The 20,063-nt window shown below is 35.4% G+C and overlaps 3 protein-coding genes across 3 annotated transcripts; 1 reads left to right on the top strand and 2 right to left on the bottom strand.

The window, feature by feature from the left end:
* The first annotated feature begins 898 nt into the window (after window positions 1-898).
* LOC145578575 (ARF guanine-nucleotide exchange factor GNL2-like) lies at window positions 899-5,355 on the top strand. Its single transcript, XM_081635878.1, has 2 exons — window positions 899-1,999; window positions 2,261-5,355. The coding sequence occupies exons 1-2, from the start codon at window positions 1,002-1,004 to the stop codon at window positions 5,304-5,306; spliced, it is 4,044 nt and encodes a 1,347-aa protein (XP_081492004.1). The 5' UTR covers window positions 899-1,001; the 3' UTR covers window positions 5,307-5,355.
* Window positions 5,356-5,575: 220 nt separating this feature from the next.
* Window positions 5,576-7,501, bottom strand: LOC145578574 (trihelix transcription factor ENAP2-like). The gene is made up of 2 exons (XM_081635877.1): window positions 6,477-7,501; window positions 5,576-5,853 (listed from the first exon to the last, which is right to left on the bottom strand). The coding sequence occupies exon 1, from the start codon at window positions 7,461-7,463 to the stop codon at window positions 6,486-6,488; it is 978 nt and encodes a 325-aa protein (XP_081492003.1). The 5' UTR covers window positions 7,464-7,501; the 3' UTR covers window positions 5,576-5,853; window positions 6,477-6,485.
* A 4,966-nt stretch (window positions 7,502-12,467) lies between these two features.
* LOC145579859 (putative sulfate transporter 3.4) lies at window positions 12,468-19,246 on the bottom strand. Its single transcript, XM_081637145.1, has 13 exons — window positions 18,786-19,246; window positions 16,546-16,594; window positions 16,254-16,461; window positions 15,683-15,854; window positions 15,265-15,330; window positions 15,026-15,139; window positions 14,220-14,336; window positions 13,937-14,063; window positions 13,537-13,823; window positions 13,256-13,446; window positions 13,081-13,166; window positions 12,899-12,975; window positions 12,468-12,801 (listed from the first exon to the last, which is right to left on the bottom strand). The coding sequence occupies exons 1-13, from the start codon at window positions 19,107-19,109 to the stop codon at window positions 12,649-12,651; spliced, it is 1,971 nt and encodes a 656-aa protein (XP_081493271.1). The 5' UTR covers window positions 19,110-19,246; the 3' UTR covers window positions 12,468-12,648.
* Between the last annotated feature and the right edge of the window lie 817 nt (window positions 19,247-20,063).

Below are 20,063 nucleotides of genomic sequence, written 5' to 3'. Positions count from 1 at the left end.
TTATTTTGTACATGTAATTTAGCTTTTTTGCCTGTGGTTTGCGATTACACCACAATGCACGGACACACCATTCAATTGTCATACTCGTATCAGGTACAATGTTTGACATTTTCACACATATAGATATTTGTTAACGTAAAAGTTGGCCTTTTTTTTTAATAATATGATTCTTAACAATATGTCGATCCGTCAACATAACTAAATGACAACTTTGATTATTACAAGACTTTTTATTGCTTTACTTCTACTTCACCTACACGTGTTCAAGAAAATACGCAAATGAAAGAAAATACGCAAGAAAATACCCATACATGATTATAGAATTTGTTTTCATTGAAGTTTCCTAATATTCACACAATCATTAAATATGCCGAAAAAGGTATTATATTGAATGGATCTTTTAACGTGTGCTCATGACGTCATCTTTTAAAAGATGCTTTATCAATATAATTCATTCTTATAAATCAAATGAAATAAATTATAAAATGAGGATGTTCATAAATTTCTGCCCATGGACACACGTTAGAAAAGTTGTATTTTGAAATTTGAAATAGATGAAAGGTCTCTTCCCTGAGAAACTTTAATTTCTAATAATTGCTATCTAAAACGGATAAAATGGCAAACAATTCTTTTCTTTCTCAATTTTTTAAATAATTATAAATTCATAGAAATAAAAATTAAATTTTTAAACGTCTGGCTAATGACAACATATCTAAGAGAATTTTAAGGTAAGATTCCTTGATTTAGTTTATTTATTATAGCCACAAATCCAATCTTAACTCGTTAAAAATAAAGATTAATGTGAAGACTAATAAACAACCACTTGTTTTGCAAATAGTACGCTCGTTTTTCTTCAATCATGAAGCTAATTCTCTCAGTTTTGTCCAGTAAACAAACCCATGTAAACAAATACAAAGGGAAATTTAGAAAGAAAAGAAAAAAAGAAAAAAATAAATAATAAACCCAAAATTAAAATCAAAATTTCTTGAAAGAAAAATGCCATGACCAAAAACATGAAGAAAGATGTTGGTTTTTCATGCACCATTAACACAGAAGTAGGTTCAGTTTTAGCAGCATTAAGAAACAGTAACGAGCTATCCGCCGCAGAAGATAATTACCATGACACTGCAATCCTCCAACAATCCTTGAAATCATTGAGATCTCTCATTTTCAATCCTCGGCAAGAATGGCAATACATAGATCCTTCAATATACCTCTCCCCCTTCCTAGATGTAATACAGAGCGACGATGTCCCTGCAGCAGCGACAAACATTGCTCTCTCCTCGCTCATCAAGCTCTTAAAGATCCAAGTATTCGATGAGAAAACACCAGGGGCTCAGGAAGCCATGAATGCCCTGGTTATGTCCACTACAAGCTGCAGGCTCGAGAGGACAGATCCACTTAGCGAGGAAGGGATTCTTATGAAGGTCCTGCTGCTGCTTAACAACATAATGATGCATCCAGGCTCTTGCCTTCTCAAAGATGAGTGTGTTTGTAGGGTGGTTAACACAACCTTCCAAGTCGTGCAGCAATCATCTAACAGAGGAAACTTGCTCCAAAGAACTGCTAAATTTGCTATGCTTGAGATTTCACAAATTGTGTTCTCAAGGCTGGATAGCATAGAAGTGAAGGAAGGGGAGAATTCCGAGTCTGAGTCAGAAGGGTTGGATGACAATGACATTGTGAATAAAGGATTTGGTCTTCGATGTGTGGTGGACATTTTTCAGTTCTTATGTTCCTTGTTGAATGTAGTGCAGACGGTTGAGATTGATGGGATCATATCTCAGAGCAATGATGAGGATATCCAGATCCTGGCTTTGATGTTGATTAACACAGCATTGGAATTGAGTGGCGATGGATTTTCCAAGCATCCAAAACTACGTAGGATGGTCGGGGATGATCTATTTCATCATTTAATCCATTATGGAACTCGTTCCAGCGCCCTCATCTTGTCAATGATTTGCAGCACCGTCTTGAACTCATATAATTTCCTACACGGGTTAGAACTTGATTTTCGAGCAATGATAAATATATATTCAAGAATGTTTAACTAAATAAAATAGCTATGTCTAGGTGCATTGGTTTTCCTTTCAAAACAAGGGGCTGTTTTGGAATAAAAACATTAACATTGGATCAAGTTATTCAACCCCATAAATGGGTAAAGAGCCTGCATATTTAAGTAAAGCAAGAAATGCATAGAGAAAGTTAAAGAAAATTCCTAACCAAATAACACAATTGAAATGTTTCCTTGATCTTGCAGGTCACTTAGGCTCCAGCTTGAAGCATTCTTCACCTTTGTTTTATTCAGAGTTGCAAAATTTGGCAGCTCGGTGCGATACCAAGAAGTAGCACTGGAAGGTATCATCAATCTCTGTAGACAACCCACATTTCTAATAGAGACTTACGTAAACTATGACTGCGCTTTCATGTGCTGCAATGTGTTTGAGGAAATGGGCAAGCTCCTTTGCAAACTGGCATTTCCAATGACTACCCCTTTGACAAGCTTGCAACTTCAAGCCTTTGAAGGCTTAATCATAATCATCCAAGCCATCGCTGATAAAGTAAACAATGGAGATAACACAGTTTCCTTCGAACCATTTCAGGTTGAAATTACAGAGTATTCTCCCTTTTGGGAAGAGCCATTAAGGAAGGACGACGACTTGGAAAACTGGGTTCATATTTTAAGATTGAGGAAAGCACAAAAGAAGAAACTATTGATTGCAGGAACCCATTTCAATCAAGATGAGAAAAAAGGTCTAGAGTACCTTAAAATTTCACACTTAATTCCAAATCCACCAGATGCAAAAGCTTTTGCCTATTTCTTTCGCTTTACACCTGGGCTCAATAAGACTGCAATAGGAGATTATCTCGGTGACCCAGATGAGTTTCACTTACAAGTGCTAAACGAATTCACAAACACATTCGATTTTACAAGCTTTGTTCTTGACACTGCATTGAGAACTTACCTAGAGAGTTTCAGGCTGCCTGGAGAATCCCAGAAAATTCACAGGATTCTAGAGGCTTTCTCAGAAAGATTCTTTAATCAGCAATCATCTGAGCTCTTTGAAACCAAGGATGCAGTGTTTATCCTTTGCTACTCTCTCATCATGTTAAATACAGATCAGCACAATCCACAAGTAAAAAAAAAGATGACAGAGGAAGAGTTCATCAGAAATAACAGGGCTATCAATAATGGGAAGGACCTTCCTAGGGAGTATCTATCAGAACTTTTCCAATCTATTGCCACACATGCAATTGCCATTTTTGCTCAATCGCCAACTTTGGTTGAGATGAACCCTAGCCGTTGGGTTGAGTTGATAAGTCGATCCAAATTTAAGAATCCCTTCATTGTTTGCAACTTTGATCATAGACTAGGCAGAGACATGTTTGGAAGTATTGCAGGTCCTACAGTTTCTGCTCTCTCTGCAATTTTTGAGCATGCTGACGATGATGAAGTCCTTAATGAGTGCATAGAAGGAATGGTTTCAGTGGCTAGAATTGCACGGCATGGGCTAGAAGACATCCTTGATGAGCTGGTGGCCTCACTTTGCAAATTCACCACACTGCTGAATCCATATGCATCTGCAGAAGAGACGCTATATCTATTTTCTAATGAACTGAAGCCAAGAATGGCAACTCTTGCTGTTTTCAATATTGCAAATGAATTCGGAGAGTCAATCAGAGGAGCTTGGAGAAATATAGTTGATTGCATGTTGAAACTCAAGAGGCTTAAGCTACTCCCCCAATCTGTGGTAGACTACGATACCTTAGTGGCAACAGAGAGTGAGTTACAGTCAAGGAACATCAGCGAGGACTCTAAATTCGGAAGTAGCAGAGGAAACAACTCCATGGCAACAGGCCGACTTTCACATTTTTTATTGGATAGTAATGAAGAGTCGCTAAATCCTGGTGGAAGTGAGTTTGAGCAAAACCTGAAAATTATACAACAATGCAAAATTGGGAATATATTTAGTAATTCATCAAAATTACCTGTAGACACATTATTGAATCTAGGAAGAACTCTGATCTTCGCAGCGGCAGGAAAAGGGCAGAAATTCACGACAGCACTTGAGGAGGAAGAAACTGTCACTTTCTGCTGGGATATAGTAGGAGCCATTGCTTATGCAAACATTGACAGATTTTCCAGTTTCTGGCCTGCTTACTACGACTACATTGGTGCAGTTACTCAATTCCCTCTTTTTTCTCCTGTGCCATTTGCTGAAAAAGCAGCAATGATCCTTTTTAAATTGTGTGTCAAGCTCCTTTCTTCTTACCAAACTGACAAGTATGCTGAAGAAGTCATGTTCAAATCAATAAGTTTGATGTGGAAACTTGACAAGGAAATTCTTGATACCTGCTGTGAAACCATCATACAAACAGTGTGCAAAATTTTAACTGAATTCCCAGGTAATGTACAAACCCCAATCGGGTGGAAAACACTTCTGCAATTGCTGTCAGCCAATGGTCGACTTCCTGAAAACTATGATCAGGCAGTCAAGGCAATAATTCAGCTATTGTCTGATGGGAAAACCATGACCAGAACCAATTATGCATATTGCATTGACTGTGCTTTTGGTTTTGTTGCCCTGAGAACCAGCCTGGTGGAGAAGAACATACAGATGATGGATCTAATGGCTAATTCTGTCAAATTATTGATTCAATGGTACAAAGATAACTCTGACCCTGGAAGCAGTATCAGCAATGCAAGCATCACAAGCAGTTCAGAAGACAAAATGAAATTATTTGTCAAGCTAGGAGAAGCCTTAAGAAAGACCAGTTTAGCAAGACGTGAAGAAGTGAGAAACCATGCAGTAGCAAGTCTGAAAAAGAGCTTTGAACTAGCCAGAGATCTAGAACTGACATCAACTAATACCATCATCTTCTTCAACCATGTAATATTTGCTATGGTTGATGATCTGCATGAAAAAATGTTGGATTACTCAAGAAGAGAGAATGCAGAGAGAGAAATGAGGAGCATGGAGGGTACCCTGAAAAATGCAATGGAGTTGTTAACTCATGTATTTTTGCTATACTTAAAGTCAATATCAGAAAATCCAGGATTCAGGAGTTTTTGGTTAGGGCTGTTAAGAAGGATGGACACCTGTGTGAAAGCAGATTTGGGTGTGCACGGTCCATCAAGAATGCAGCAAGTAGTCCCAGAATTATTGAAGAAGATAATTGCAGTAATGAAGGACACAGGAGTTTTGGAGCCAAGAGAAAATGATGATTTTTGGGATATTACTTACATCCAAATTCAATGGATAGCTCCATCACTCGAAGGGGAGATGTTTCCATATATTCCGTAAGATGTTTTATGGTCATAAAGATACTGTTCTAATTCAATATATGATCGAAGGGGAGATGTATTTGTGCTTTCTTCTCAATTTCTCTCATATATTTTGGTAGTATAATATAGAGAATTAGCCTCATGCAAACCAGAAATCTTTAGAATTAACTTATCCAGAACATTTAGATGCCTGAAATACGAAAATTCCAGAGAACGAGAGGAAATAGGAAGGGAAAAAAAAAAATGTAGATCACAAAAACAAGATGGAAATATTATATAGTAACCAGCTGATGCTGAAGAAAGTTCTTCTATTGCTGTAATTTTTCTAAGAACAGTACATTTCTGTTAAATTAATGCTTTGCCAATTGATACCAAAAACAAAACATAGATCAAAAGCTAAAGGGACAATGAAAAAGTTACATGTTAGAAATACAAAAAGAAACATCCCTGAGGCTTTGCACATTTAGACATTTCTGCAAACAGAAGGCACCTATCAAGCCAGCCCATCGAAAAACATACGGCAGTCCTCATCATATTCGCCCTTCCGAAAGTTCCAATCGCATCCACTGAGACAAGTAAAACTTAAGATTAGTACTATGACTACTATCATTGCAGAGAGCTACAGGTGGAAATGAGATAAATAAATAAATAATAGCATAGTTAATTTACACATGACAAAGATCTGGTACTCTCAAGGTAAGATTTTTGTTAGTCAATAAAATGAACAGAAAATCTCAATTTAAATTTTAAACAGCATAACAAGCATGGAGATTGCTGAAGAACAATCCCTTCCCCCCAATTGCATCTATACAGTATGTTAATGAACCTTTATATCACATTACCACCTCTCTTCCTCAAGTCAAGCCCCCGAATTCGAGCACAAAATGCAAACTTGAAAAGGATACAGAAAACAACTAACATGCCTTCAGCAAATAGAATATTGGATGCATTGCTTACAAGGCTAAAGCATACACAACCATCATATAGTCCATATACTAATACACATTTTCAGCTAACATTCTCAAAACCAAATATAGAAGTAGTATAGTTTCAAATGTATAGGATATATTTTTAACACCACCTTACCATATCTTCCATTTCTTACACTCAATCACAACATCTAACAGAACTACATATACAAGCGCTTAACAAAACAAAATTACCAAAAAAAAGGGGGGTTAAGAGCAACCTTCATCTCTCACACATTCTCAACAGAACAATCACTGTCCTGTTCCTGATCATCCTTTTGTCCTAATTTCGCAATCTCAACCTTTGTTCGATCAAGCATCTCCTTCTTCTGCAATTCCAATTCTCTCTGAAACTCCTCCCTCATCCTATCCAATTCCTCCATATGTTGCTTCTTACTATCCTCCATCTTCTCATATATCTCCCCAACCCTCTTAATCGACTCCGACAACATCCTATACGACTCCTCCGCCTCTTCCTCATCCTCCTCATCCTCGTCTTCCTCATCATCATCATCTTCCCCACACTCGGACTCCGAATTCCCTGGACTATCCCTCATCTCATCAGACGCATTAGAATGATCCAAGTAAACTCTCGGGTTCATAAACACGAATTCGCCCGAATCAACCCCACAAGCTAACCCACATTGCTCTTGCTGTTGCAATTGCCTAGGTGACATTGTCATCAAAACATCCATTTTCTTGAAGAACACCCATTTGCTACTCCCAACTCCTAAGCCAATCACTTTAGCTTTCTCCCTCTTATACTTCATCTTTAATGCATTCAACCTACTTCTACAATCCGAAACGCAGCGTTTCGACCGCGTCGCCTCCGAAACTCGCTCAGCGACTTCGTTCCAGTCCTCACTCCTCAAACTACTCCTACCCAATTGAAGAAACCTCTCACCCCAGATTTCCAAAAGGACGAAAGTACCCTGCTCCGACCAATCGGAATCCATGCCGGAGGAATTAGGGGTAGAATGGTAATTCCAAGTAGAGAGCTTTCTCTGCTTCTGGCGATGTCGAGTGGATGTGCGGCGACGCCCAGGACCGTTGAAGTCTTCGTCATTGATGTCGTCATCTTCTTCTTCATCGGAATCGTCGATTGCTCCAAGAACGACGTCGTTTTCATCGTCATCATCTTCTTCTTCGGCGTAACTTTTCTGGGGTTTTGATCGGCGAGAGTAAGGGTAATTCGATCGACGATCCATTGATAAAATTTGAGGGAGAATTGAAGATTAATTTGATGAAATTGCAGGGGATTTTTGTTGTCTAGAAAAACCCTAGGACTATAGCTAGGAAGTGATGATTGAAGAATGTAGTTGGCAGTTTTGAGACAGTTTAACCAACCTTTTTTCTTTTTCTTTTTAATTTTTTACTTTTGGTTTGGATAGCTTATTGAGGGGATTTGACATTTTGATCCATTAGTAGTTCTGATTCTGAAGCCCAACAAAGTTCATGCTCTAAAGATTAAAGTCTATGCAATCAGATTTGACAATATGACTCGATCCCATTTATCAACCCATATCTGAATTGTTTCCGAAATAATCTGACTTTACCGGAAATTGAATTTTCATGGAATTGATCGGTTTTACATGATAAATTGATTGACTTAGAATTCAATCGACTCTATATCACTCTGAAAACCTACTAATAGAGTCAACTATACTTCTAGTCTAATTAAAAAACACACAAAAGTATCGGTATACATCCTTTTGAAAGTTTTTTTTTTTTTTTTTTAAGTGTGCAACTCTAATCGAGAACATATAACTATTGTGTTAAATATTATTAATCAAAAATTGTAAACAATGATTGAGAGTGTGGTACTAGGATGGATGACCTTTTGGGAAGACCTCATACTGGTTTATGTAGTCGATCCCGCTTATGGGATTAAGACGTTGAAGCAGAAGAAGAAAAATTGTAAACAATAATGTAAGAGTTTTTCCAATATAATAGAAATCATATATATTGGTTTAGGTGAAATATACATGATTACTTTTAGAATTTTTTTGCTTAAATTTGAATATTAATCAAACAAACAATGGTTTCTAAAAAAAATTTAAAAAAAAAAAAAAAAAAAAAAAAAACAATGGTTGAAGCTTATATATAGTTTTTATATTATGAAATAAAGGAGTGTAAATTATTCAACCTTTATATTAATACAAGTTTTTTTATTGTCAACCAAGTAAATAAGATAGTTCAAATTGAATCAATAAAACCCTAAATGAAAACTAAAACCTCAATTCACTAATCTAATTCACTAGCGCTTGCAACCGTGCATTTAAATAAAAGCAAAAGATTTGATCATGCTTATACACATTATGTATCATTCATACTATTATGTGTTGTTCTAGGAAAGAAGCTTTGTTTTGAAACTTCATTTATTCAGTTTGATTTAATTTTTCTTTCGTACTCCCTACATGTCTATTATTGTGTATTTGTGTTACCACACCTAAAATTGCCCATTTAATTGCAAAAACCTTCTACATTATTAACACGAGTTCAACATTAATTTATTCAAGTCAATGGCCTTGTTGTGCGCACGAATTAGCAAGCAATAACTTAAGGACACGCATGCCAAACATTTTTTTTAACAGGTAAACTAAAATTAGGACTGTCTTCTCTAAAGATTTGCTACTTATGAAAGGATTGAACCGAAGATACTTTCTATGGTTGATGACTATGACGAGAATAATTTACAAATTAAGCGCATGTTCCGTTGACTGAGTGAGTCGAACTGAACTGATCTGAATTTTTATGAGAGAAGGAAATTAAGAACTGAACTGAACTTATTGGAACCAACTGAACTGAAAATAATCTGAAAAGAACAGGCTCTAAGATGAAAACATATGATGACCTAATCTGAGTTGTCTCTGAAAGTCTACTTATATGAATTGTCGTTTTTACGATCCCAAAAGAACAAACCAACCATTAATGTTAGCCAGGTTGTATTCTACATGTGTTGTAAGACTTGTAACTCAATTAATATCTTCAATCCAATGGGCTAATATGACATTAACTTCCTTGCTCTTCTAGGCCTGTGAGACCCACCTCTTAGATTTTACTCACCCAAGTACCCAACTCACTTCTCAATTATTGTTTATATATGGGGGACTTCTACGTGGTTGGTCTTTTACTCTCTATTTTAATTTTTGAGATGAAAAATACTTTTTCCGTTTCATTAGAGTTGCAATATGGTATTGATAACCTTTCCAATACAATGTTTACTTGAAATCAGGTTAAGGTATAGTTGATCAACCGTACCATAGCTCACCCTTATTTTGGCCGGGTTACATTATAGATTTAATTAATTTCCGACCTATAAATTGGACTTTCAATATGTTATATGTGTATAGCTATTTTGGTCATAGGCCTACATATTCCAATTTGTTTGGGTACGAATTCTTGGCCCCAATTTTAGGCTTGACCTCAGTTCTAAACTAGCTATATCTTGGATTGTTTAAAGAAATTCAATCAAACTTATGATAAATTCAAAATAAAGTATACTGGATTAGCAGTTTTTTAAATGTTCCCCAAATTGGTGGCTTATACCTAAAAGGCAATTCAAAAAAATCTTTCTTGGGAAGTAGAAAAGAACTGAATTAAGAGCCACAGAAAATCTAGATACAATTTTTAACCCTTGATCTTGAATGCTACATACAACAAGTAGTATATATGTACGCATATATTTATATTTATATTTATGTGGTTTGGTTGTGTTTGTGAATTGTACATGAGTGGTCATTTGTACAGTTAGTTGGTACTCTATAGCCTAACTTCTTCCTCCTGTTAGATTGCAAATTTCGTATGTAGATGCAATGGAATGCATTTATTTCAACATGTGCATAATAACTTACTAGCAAACATGTTGATATGCATGCCATCATTATTATTTCATTTTTATACATAAAATCGACTGTTATTAATTAAATTTAATTTCAAAACGATAAAAAAAAGGACATCAATGATATAATGACAATTCGTGATGTAATTAACTAATTAAAAAGTCGCCTAATAATTAAGGTTTACACGACTTCCTCTTTCCAAAGTACGACAAGTCATAAACTTAGTCATAAACTTAATAATAAGTGCACTTAGTCATAAACTTAATCAAATTCGAGTTTTTTCATCGCAACATAATACACTTATCAATTCCATCAAATCAATTTCTTATAATGTTCCCTATTTTGAAGTTAGTAGATCATAAAACAGTACACCATAATGAGTAGTACAACTGTACAGTTAGGAGTTCGAGAAAATGATGATGTTCCGACAAAAAGTTAGTTGCAGGTTCATCAACAACCTAGCTAACTTTCATGAGTTTGCGGTTATTACAAAGGTGGCGGGCCGGCGGGGGCAGCTAGCTAGTTAGTACGTGGTGCCATGAATGCAGTAATTAAATGCATGCAACAACTAACATTATATATATTCACGTAAATATGCATGCATGCATGACGAGTGTTTGTTACTTACCTGGACGTGGTTGTAAAGCTTTGTATTTGTCAACTACTATCATTCATGTATCATAAAATCGTATTTGATGTGTAGATCATGAAGAGAAGATAATACAACTGTACTACTTGCTTCCATGGACCGCCCCACATTAAATTATCAAGACATTAAATGTAGTCTAGGGTTAAGTTTTATTATATATTCATGAAGTGGAGGATGCGTACGTAGTGTATGTTGAAGTAGAGGATTTTCATACATTATTGCTCATTTGTTGTTTGTAGTTATGGCTAGAAGGGTGGCTTTATTAATTCTATGGCTTGTTGCTTTAGTGGCTGGTTCTTTGGGTGTCGAGGGTAGGGAGGTTAGTAAGATTAAGGATGGAGATGTGAAAAAGCCAGAGACGTTTTTGGGTGGAGTTGGTGGTGGTGGGGTGTTTGGTGGCATAGTAGGGTGGAAAAAGGGGTGGGGTGTTGGGATTGGGAAGGGAGTTGGGTTTGGGATTGGGAAAGGAATTGGGTTTGGTATTGGAGCTGGCAAGCCTGATTGCTACGGAAAAGGAGGACTAGGTGGGGGTTCCGGAGGTGGTGTAGGTGGTGGATCTGGAGGTGGAGTTGGTGGTGGTGCAGGTGGTGGTGCTGGTGTTGGTGTTGGTGGTGGTGCTGGTGGTGGCACTGGAGGTGGTGTTAGCGGAGGACATGGGAAGGGTGGCTACTATGGAGGTGGAGTTGGTGGTGGTGCAGGCGCTGGTGGTGGAACGGGTGGTAGTGTTGGTGGTGGCACCGGAGGTGGTGTTAGCGGAGGACATGGGAAGGGTGGCTACTATGGAGGTGGTGCTGGTGGTGGCACTGGAGGTGGTGGAGGACATGGAAGTAAGGGAGGAAGTACAGGTGGAGGGGTAGGAGGAGGTTCAGGAGGAGGAATTGGTGGTGGTGTAGGTGGAGGTATTGGCAAAGGAATTGGTGGAGGAATAGGGAAAGGAATTGGAGGTGGTATAGGTAAAGGTATTGGTGGAGGAATAGGTGGAGGTATTTGGAAGGGAGTTGGAGGAGGCATTGGAGGTGGCATCGTTAAAGGAATTGGAGGTGGAATAGGTGGAGGTATATGGAAAGGAGTTGGTGGAGGCATTGGAGGAGGCTACCATAAAGGGATAGGAGGAGGAATTGGAAAAGGAATTGGTGGTGGAGTAGGAGGAGGTGTTTACAAAGGTATTGGAGGTGGATTTGGTAAAGGGATTGGAGGAGGAATTGGAAAAGGAATTGGTGGTGGAGTAGGAGGAGGTGTTTACAAAGGTATTGGAGGTGGATTTGGTAAAGGGATTGGAGGAGGAATTGGAAAAGGAATTGGTGGTGGAGTAGGAGGAGGTGTTTACAAAGGTATTGGAGGTGGATACGGTAAAGGAATTGGAGGAGGAATAGGAAAAGGTATTAGCGGTGGCATTTGGAAGGGAGTTGGTGGTGGAATTGGAGGCGGTGTTGGTAAAAAATTCGAGGGAGCAACTGTCACTGCCCACAAATCACCATCACAACACTGAAGGAATAAATCATCTAGCGTTTGTAATTCCATTTGTTGTAGTCTTTAATTTCAAGCATCATTTCAATTCCTAGCAAAACTTTTGCTACCAATTGAATGTTGTTTCTATTTCCCTAATTAATATTAGTAAATGTAAGATGTTACATTTGCATATAATTGTACTGCGTATGATTGATAATACCACTTTGCGCAAATTTCTAATACGCAGGACTTGTTTTACCCCTAATTGAACATGATAATTTATACCAACTCAAAATGACTAGAAGAATCTCAAACTAATATTTGGATCAAAATTATTCACATATTTTTGTTTGTAATATATTATATATATATAAGATTTAATTAACTCTAGTTGAGAAATAGCTCCAAATTATGGAGTTCTTACATCTCTTTGAAAAATTAGATGCCACAAACCTAAGCTAAGCCTTCTACCTTCCTTGAAGCTGTCAAATCCAAAATAGCTTCTCCAACGGACATGTAAACCCCATTATTAGAACCAAATAATTCAAGCACCTTTGATTTGTGAAGCTTCTCCATCACACTCCCAACAGGATTTACAAGAGACAACTGCAAGAAATATAATCACATTGATCCCAAAAAATGAGCACTTATTTAAATGTAACTTGAAACAATCCAAATCAACCAAATCTTAGCCCCTAATCACCTGTAATGATCTCTTTTGGATGATCTTTCCTAGCTCTTGGATGGTGTCGATTCCACTCGTATCAATGGCTGTAACCGCTGCAAATGTGGACGATTGTTGTTTGGTTATAACTAGCATTTGGTGGTAAGAATTGAAGTAGTAAGGTTAACCAATTTTCAAACAGTATTTTGATGAAAATGTACCTGTCATGTCTAAAATTACATATTTTAGCATGGACTCTCTATTGGATTTGATCCAATCTTCCTCTTCCCTTATAGATCTTAGTATACTGCAAGAAGTTCAATTGATATTTAAGGACATACTTGCACCCAAAAGAAAAAAAAAAAAATTGATGTAAAAAATGGATGTTAATCATACCGTTCTTGGAGGTAAGTTGAATTTGCAAAATATATGGGAGCTTCCACACCTAAAACAAGGAACGATGAGATCCTCGAGGCATTCTTGTAACGTTCAAGGCTCTGGAACATTTGAGTGCCTGGAATGTTGCCTAAAGACACAATGTTTGGTCTAGTTATATGCAGGAGAACCTTGAATACTGATATTCCAACCTGAAAATTTAGGTAGTCAATTAGATTATTTAAATTTACAAAATAAATTTGGGATATATTCGAAAATTTGTTAATTGAGAAGATTATTACAGCAAGGGAAAGCCCTGAAGGTACTGAGATGAAGAGAACGCCGAAAAAAGAGCTCAAACAAGCCACGAAATCAAGTTTGTCAACTTTCCATAATCTATAAGCGCCTTGGTAGTCTATAAGTCCAATAACAGCTGTTATAATGATTGCTGCTAAAACAACATTGGGAGTGTAATAGAAGAGGGGCATCAGGAAGAGCAGAGTGACTAATACAGCAGTTGCCATCACTATGTTGGAGAAAGCGGTCTTAGCTCCAGCATTATAGTTCACAGCAGATCGAGAAAATGCTCCTACAGGTTTAGGAAGTATATATGTAATTGTCGAAGTTAGATAAATGAGATTATTGATGAGATGTGCATACGAAAATTCTTATCAGTCAGTTTGTTTCTTCATTTTAGTTTACCTGTAGTCACGTAGCATGAGGAGCATGAACCAACGACATTCATTATGCCTATTGCCATCATTTCTTTGTTACCATCAACTTGATAATTTTCCAAGGAAGCAAATGTTCTACCAACTGCAATTCCCTCCTAGAGGTAACCAAATTGTATGAAATTCAGCACGCATGATGGGGAATTGTATAAAATCCGTAAAATATATATTCAAAAGCACAACTTAAAAACTGCAAATCAGGGGTAATTTTATAACTTTGAACTAAAGTAGGCAAGAAACTAATCATCACTTACAGTTAGAGACAGAATACCAGTTATGAGACCTGTTTTAGCAGCCAGAGCAACATGGGCACTGTGGAAGTATAACATGTTTACTGAGGGAGGATTCAGACCCTTGGGCAGCTGACCAATCTGTTCGATGAAAAAAATAATTCATTTAACACAATCCATCGTACAAGAGGTTTATTTATTATCTGTTTGTACATAATTGGATATAATTAACAATAAAATTAGCCATTTTTATTTGTCATGGTAACACTAATAATAACTTGGATAAAATTCTTATTTAACAACCAATTGTTGGTTGGTTCACTTAGCTTGTTTGATCAATTGGTAGTGTTAGGTGGTTTTGTACTCATGTTGGTTATTAAACAAGAGTTTTAGTAAAACTTACAAATAAAAGGCAACCAACAGAACCGATTACCATACAAGGCTGAAGTTTCATCATGAAAACGTTTCGTGCATATAGTGACTTAAAAATCATTACTACGGCAGCAGATGTGACACTAGTGCAAACAAATGGACCTGATATACATGAACAATCAACAATCATGGTATCGGACCACCCAATAACTTTACGTGGCCAATATTCAACAGACCAAATCTCACATACTTCGGTTTAAAGAAAGACAAAGAGATTCCAAATCTTTTGAAAAAAGTTGATTAAGATTCAAAGTTCCACTTCCATTCCTTTTGAGGCATGTAAGGGCACATTACAAAAAAGCACTACAAGGTTTAATGGATAGAACTAAACGTCAACCAAAACGAAAAAAACAAAGTATGAAAATGAAACAAAGCAACCAAAATGTGACCATCCTTACTTTGGGAATCTTATCTGCATTAGACTTGAGACAAAATACTATGAAGGTTGATAAAATCACTGATGCTAAAGGAGCCGCGGCTGATATCCAGAAGAGCCTAGGCTTCTTCGTGCTCTGAATATCAAAGAAATAGAAACAAGAACAAAATGACAAACACAAGAAAACATAAAGAAAAACATCAATAATGCATTTACATACACATGAATGATGGTATACAATCTAGGATATGAATGGCTTACAATTTGTCTTGCTGCCAAAAGAAAAACCAGAAAACTGATCCCCATAACAATTGTTTGCCATGACCACTGCAACCATTAAAAAAAGACATGATCATCAGTAAATTATTCAGAGTACTACAATTTTTACTCCCCTTCAACAATCATGTTGATCAAATACATACACTGAAGGTATTCAAACTTGGCGCGGTCATGTATTTGTGTTAGTAAATAAATGTAATACGAAGCATGTCACAAGTTTTGATTAACAGAAGTACGTAGAGCTTCATCTTTTTAATTTTTTTTGTATCAATTATTGACCATTAAGGACTTTAACATGACATTCAAGGGTGCCAAAACCATGCTCAAATGTAAATCATTATAGTACTTGTCATTTGTTTGCGATAATACGTGTAACCTTGCACATCATATAGTAAGTTACCTCATTTCTGTGGCTAAAAACGGAAGACAAGACAGGGATAATCTGCATCTTGCTAGTAAAATGATTTATTCCAAGCAACCCTTTGAGCTGTTGAAGAGAGACAATGACTGCTGCTCCAGCCATGAACCCAATTAATGTGGCCTTTGATAAGAAATCAATAATAAAACCCAACCTATAATATCATATGATTAGACATCAGTCAAAGCATCCAACATAATACACGATATATGTTCCAACAGTCCTACATAACCATTATTTTGTCAATATAATTTCTCATAGGCATTTTATCAAACATATACAATGCACATTGTTGCCGCGAATCATCAACACTAAAAACCTATCAATATCATAATGTAAAAGATACCCATTAACTTAAATTCACTGAATTTATTTTTGAATTAGTGAACTTTAGGTGCATTTCTAGTACAAGAAATTTAAACATAGATTCCTTTCATATCAAGGACACAACTTTATAGCAAAGTACCACTGCTCTATGTGTCACCCCTATACCAAGTTGACTATTAAGTCGATATACAATACACCCGTTGTATACAAGTTTTGCGCGCCTTACCTGAAAAAGCCCAACGAGGCCTGAAATAACCCAGCAAAGAGAGTAGAAGTGAAAGCGAGTTTAAGGTAGAGGACGGAATCATTAACCGGTGAGACGAATTCAATTAGCATTGCACCCATTACAAGAGATGCAATGGAAACTGGACCAACACCCAAATGTTTGGAACTCCCAAGAACAGAGTATATTAATGGTGGTACAAAACTTGAATCTGCAGAAATTAGAGTCTTTAATTAGTTAATTAACAAGGAAAATTCAAGGATTAGTAGTGTAATTAGTGATTAAGTGTGCTTACATAATCCAATAATAGGAGGCAAATTTGCAAGCTTTGCGTAGCTTATACCCTGCCATCAACAAGCGTAAATGCATCAATGTAGGTTCATAAAATCATAATAAAGTTTTGAATTGATTATTTGCCAAACCAAAATTTTCAACTTCTATTATAGGTGTACATTTATTTTTGAGTCCTAAGGGCTGATAATGAAAATCGATCTCAAGATCACATAAAATTGGAAGGAAAGTTCAAACCACCTAAATTATCCCTCTATTAATCTATTATAACTTTTTTAGCTCACAATGTTTGTCAATTGTCAAATTTTCTACTGAAGTCTAAACATATTGACTAATATTTTTCTTTATACACTTGACAATTAAATTGACGGAATTTAGAATTTGAATACGACCCTTAAAATTTAATGTGCCGATAAAGGAAAGTACTAGTGTATTACAGTACTCCGTAAGTAACATAAATACTGAAGAGGAAACATAACATCAATTTTATAGGACCCTTGAATAATATATGGTCCTACTTGTTATACATATTTCTATGTACTACTTCCCTCAATTCAAATTTAATAAAAAAAAATGTACTACTAGTAGTTAATAAAACATACTAACGAGTAGCCAACAAATTCTTAATTAATTTGCACAATTAATTAATATATATATCAAGAAGCATCACATTCTAAGGTTTATAAATAACATGCTTTACACTAACTTAAATAGGGACGAAATAATGTTTTTAACTTTATATAACTATGACAAAAGAACAAAATTTGTCCAGCAATGAATAAAGTTTTCAACTTGATGTTTACACGATTTTGGGATGGTTAATAGGTTAGGGTTCGATTCTCATGAGAAATATGAGCCGATGGGTTGGGGTCGTGGGGAGCTTGGAGTATGTGTTCAAATAATGTGCACCATGACTGGTGGGTCTATATTGTATGATGCATTACTCATTAAATAGAACTCGTATAACCTTTAATTGTTAAAAGACGTAGAAACGTTTGAGTTTTGGGTTTAGAATAATTAGTGATATGAAAGTATATGAAATTAATTTAAACACCATATATCATAGTAAATTCCTGAGCTTTCTATATTTCAATCGAAAATTGCTCGTAAGTCGTTGCCTTATAATTGGTGAACAAAGATTCTCACAAAGTAATGATGAGTTGATGAAGAATTATTTGTTTTTATATATACTTGTATATTATGGTTTATTTCATTTTTCACATGCCAAACAGTATTCGAAGTGCAATTTTTACCAGTACATAGCTAATTATGTTTTGACGTACTCTATATGATCAAATTACTATTCATTATCGAAGGTTTGTGTTAATGGATGAAATCATTGAGTAACTTAAAAAATCAAGTTACCAAGTATAAAATGTGGACTTTTATTTTAAGACGACTTTAAATAAAAATTTACATAATTGTATTATTTAAAGATGGAGATTTATGTTTTTCATTATTTACTAGACACACGAGAAACATACTACGGTCTACGGAGTATAAAAAAAAGACTTTGCTAATGATTATGTAGTATAAAGTTATGTGGGGAAAAATGTATTTATGAAAAACAAGAAATAATTTTATCAATTAGTTCAGAGTATATATTTCAAGTAATACTAAAATGGAATTGTAATAGTTTGCATTATTAGGCTACACCAATCAATATAGTTGGAAAAGTTGGCATTATACTTACTTCTAAGGTTTAATAATTATGACTTATGAGTACCAAATATGATTATAACCAAAAGCAGATAAAATTATGTAAATATTCTAAAGGTAACATTACCTTATAATTTGATGCTTACCATTTTAATATGATTTGTTTCATTAATTACTATAATATGGTCAAACCTAAAAAACTTTGACCATCTATTGCTACTTCTATACAAAGAGAAAAAAAATAATTAAATAAATAAATTATTATTATATAAGATATACGATGTACTTGTATATTGTAGGAATCACTTTACTATTGTGTGGTATCCATATATCAAATTTAAATAATTTACACTACTAACACATATTTAAAGATATAATCGATCAAGCATATATATATGGTGCAAACTGCACGACAAAATGCAAATAAGCAGACTAAAAAAAACGAAAGGAGTATCAATTATCCATAATACAAACGAAAAGGGATAATATATATATATATATATATATATATATATATATATATATATATATATATATATATATATATATATATATATATATATATATATATATATATATGATTACCTGTGGGATGGCTAGGCTAGCAATGGTGAGTCCAGCAACAAGATCAGATCTAAAGAGCTGAAAACCATAAGTAGGCAACCATTGAAGAATAGGGAAGATGTATTGAAAACCCAAAATCAATTTAGTTTTAAGATTTTTGTTCTTGAATTGATAAAGTGGATCATCTGGGAAGAAAATTTCATTAAGTTTGTGTTTGAGTTTTTGTAATGTGGTTTTTTTGGGTGGCAAAGAGACACTATGTATCCCTAGACTATTCGGTACGTTAATCGACATTTCTTCTTGCTCGACGGACATAGCTTGATGGCCTTGATCTTCTAGTCCCATACTCGAGTTCGTACAAGAAACACTCTCTCCTCGATCACCAAGTTTTTTGAGAGGGGAAGGAGTATGCTTGAAATATTAAGGTGTAAAGTGTATGTATATATAGGGAGGAGTTTAGGACATTATCTAGATTGAAATAATAGAATATAAATTAGGAATATAAATTATTGGACCCATCTTATAGTTTTGTGGATGTGTGTGTATTTTTTAGGGAATGGGAAATGCTACAAGTTATAGGGTTTGTTTGGCAATCGGCGCTTGGCTGTTGGCTTGTTTGCTTGGCTTGTTTGACTAGCTGGAAGTATTAGTTGTATGAGTTGACTTTTTAAGTTATTGTTTAAGCTGGTTGTTTACAAAAGTGTTTTGTAAAATTATTAATGGTTGTTAGCTGTTTATTAGTGATAAAGTGGGCCAACAAGCCAAAAGCCAATAGAAAAAGCTACTCTTATTAGCTTTTGGCTTTTGGCGGAAAAACTAGCTTAAAAGCCAACAAAAAAGCCAACTACCAAACATATTTTTTGGCTGTTTGACCAAACTAAAAAGCCAAAAGTCAAAAGGTAGGCAAAAAGCCAATTGTCAAACACCCCAAATCGTTAGTGTGTTGAAGAGGGAATATAACAAATATGGAGTATATTAGAATTAATGGACATTATTTCTTAATGGTTATTTGGAAAGTAAAATAAGAATTACATAAAAAGGAAGTTTTTTTTTTTTTTTTTTTTTTTTTTTTTTTTTTTTTGAGGGCAAATGGAAGAAAATTATAATGACCGTGCATGGAGGGAAAATGAAGTGGCTCAACTACTACTGTTTTTGAATAAAGTGAGACTTGAATGAATATGTTGATAGTTGCACACTTGCACTAGAAACAAATAATTCATATTGATCGACTTATTTTTACCTTTTTTTTTAAAAAAAAAAAAAAATTATTATTGATCATATATATGCCATGTGCTCTTC

This window comes from Chenopodium album, chromosome 14 (genome assembly GCF_948465745.1).
Source record: "Chenopodium album chromosome 14, dcCheAlbu1.1, whole genome shotgun sequence".
Taxonomy (NCBI): Eukaryota; Viridiplantae; Streptophyta; class Magnoliopsida; order Caryophyllales; family Amaranthaceae; genus Chenopodium; species Chenopodium album.
This window is presented reverse-complemented; position numbering and strand designations above follow the sequence as displayed.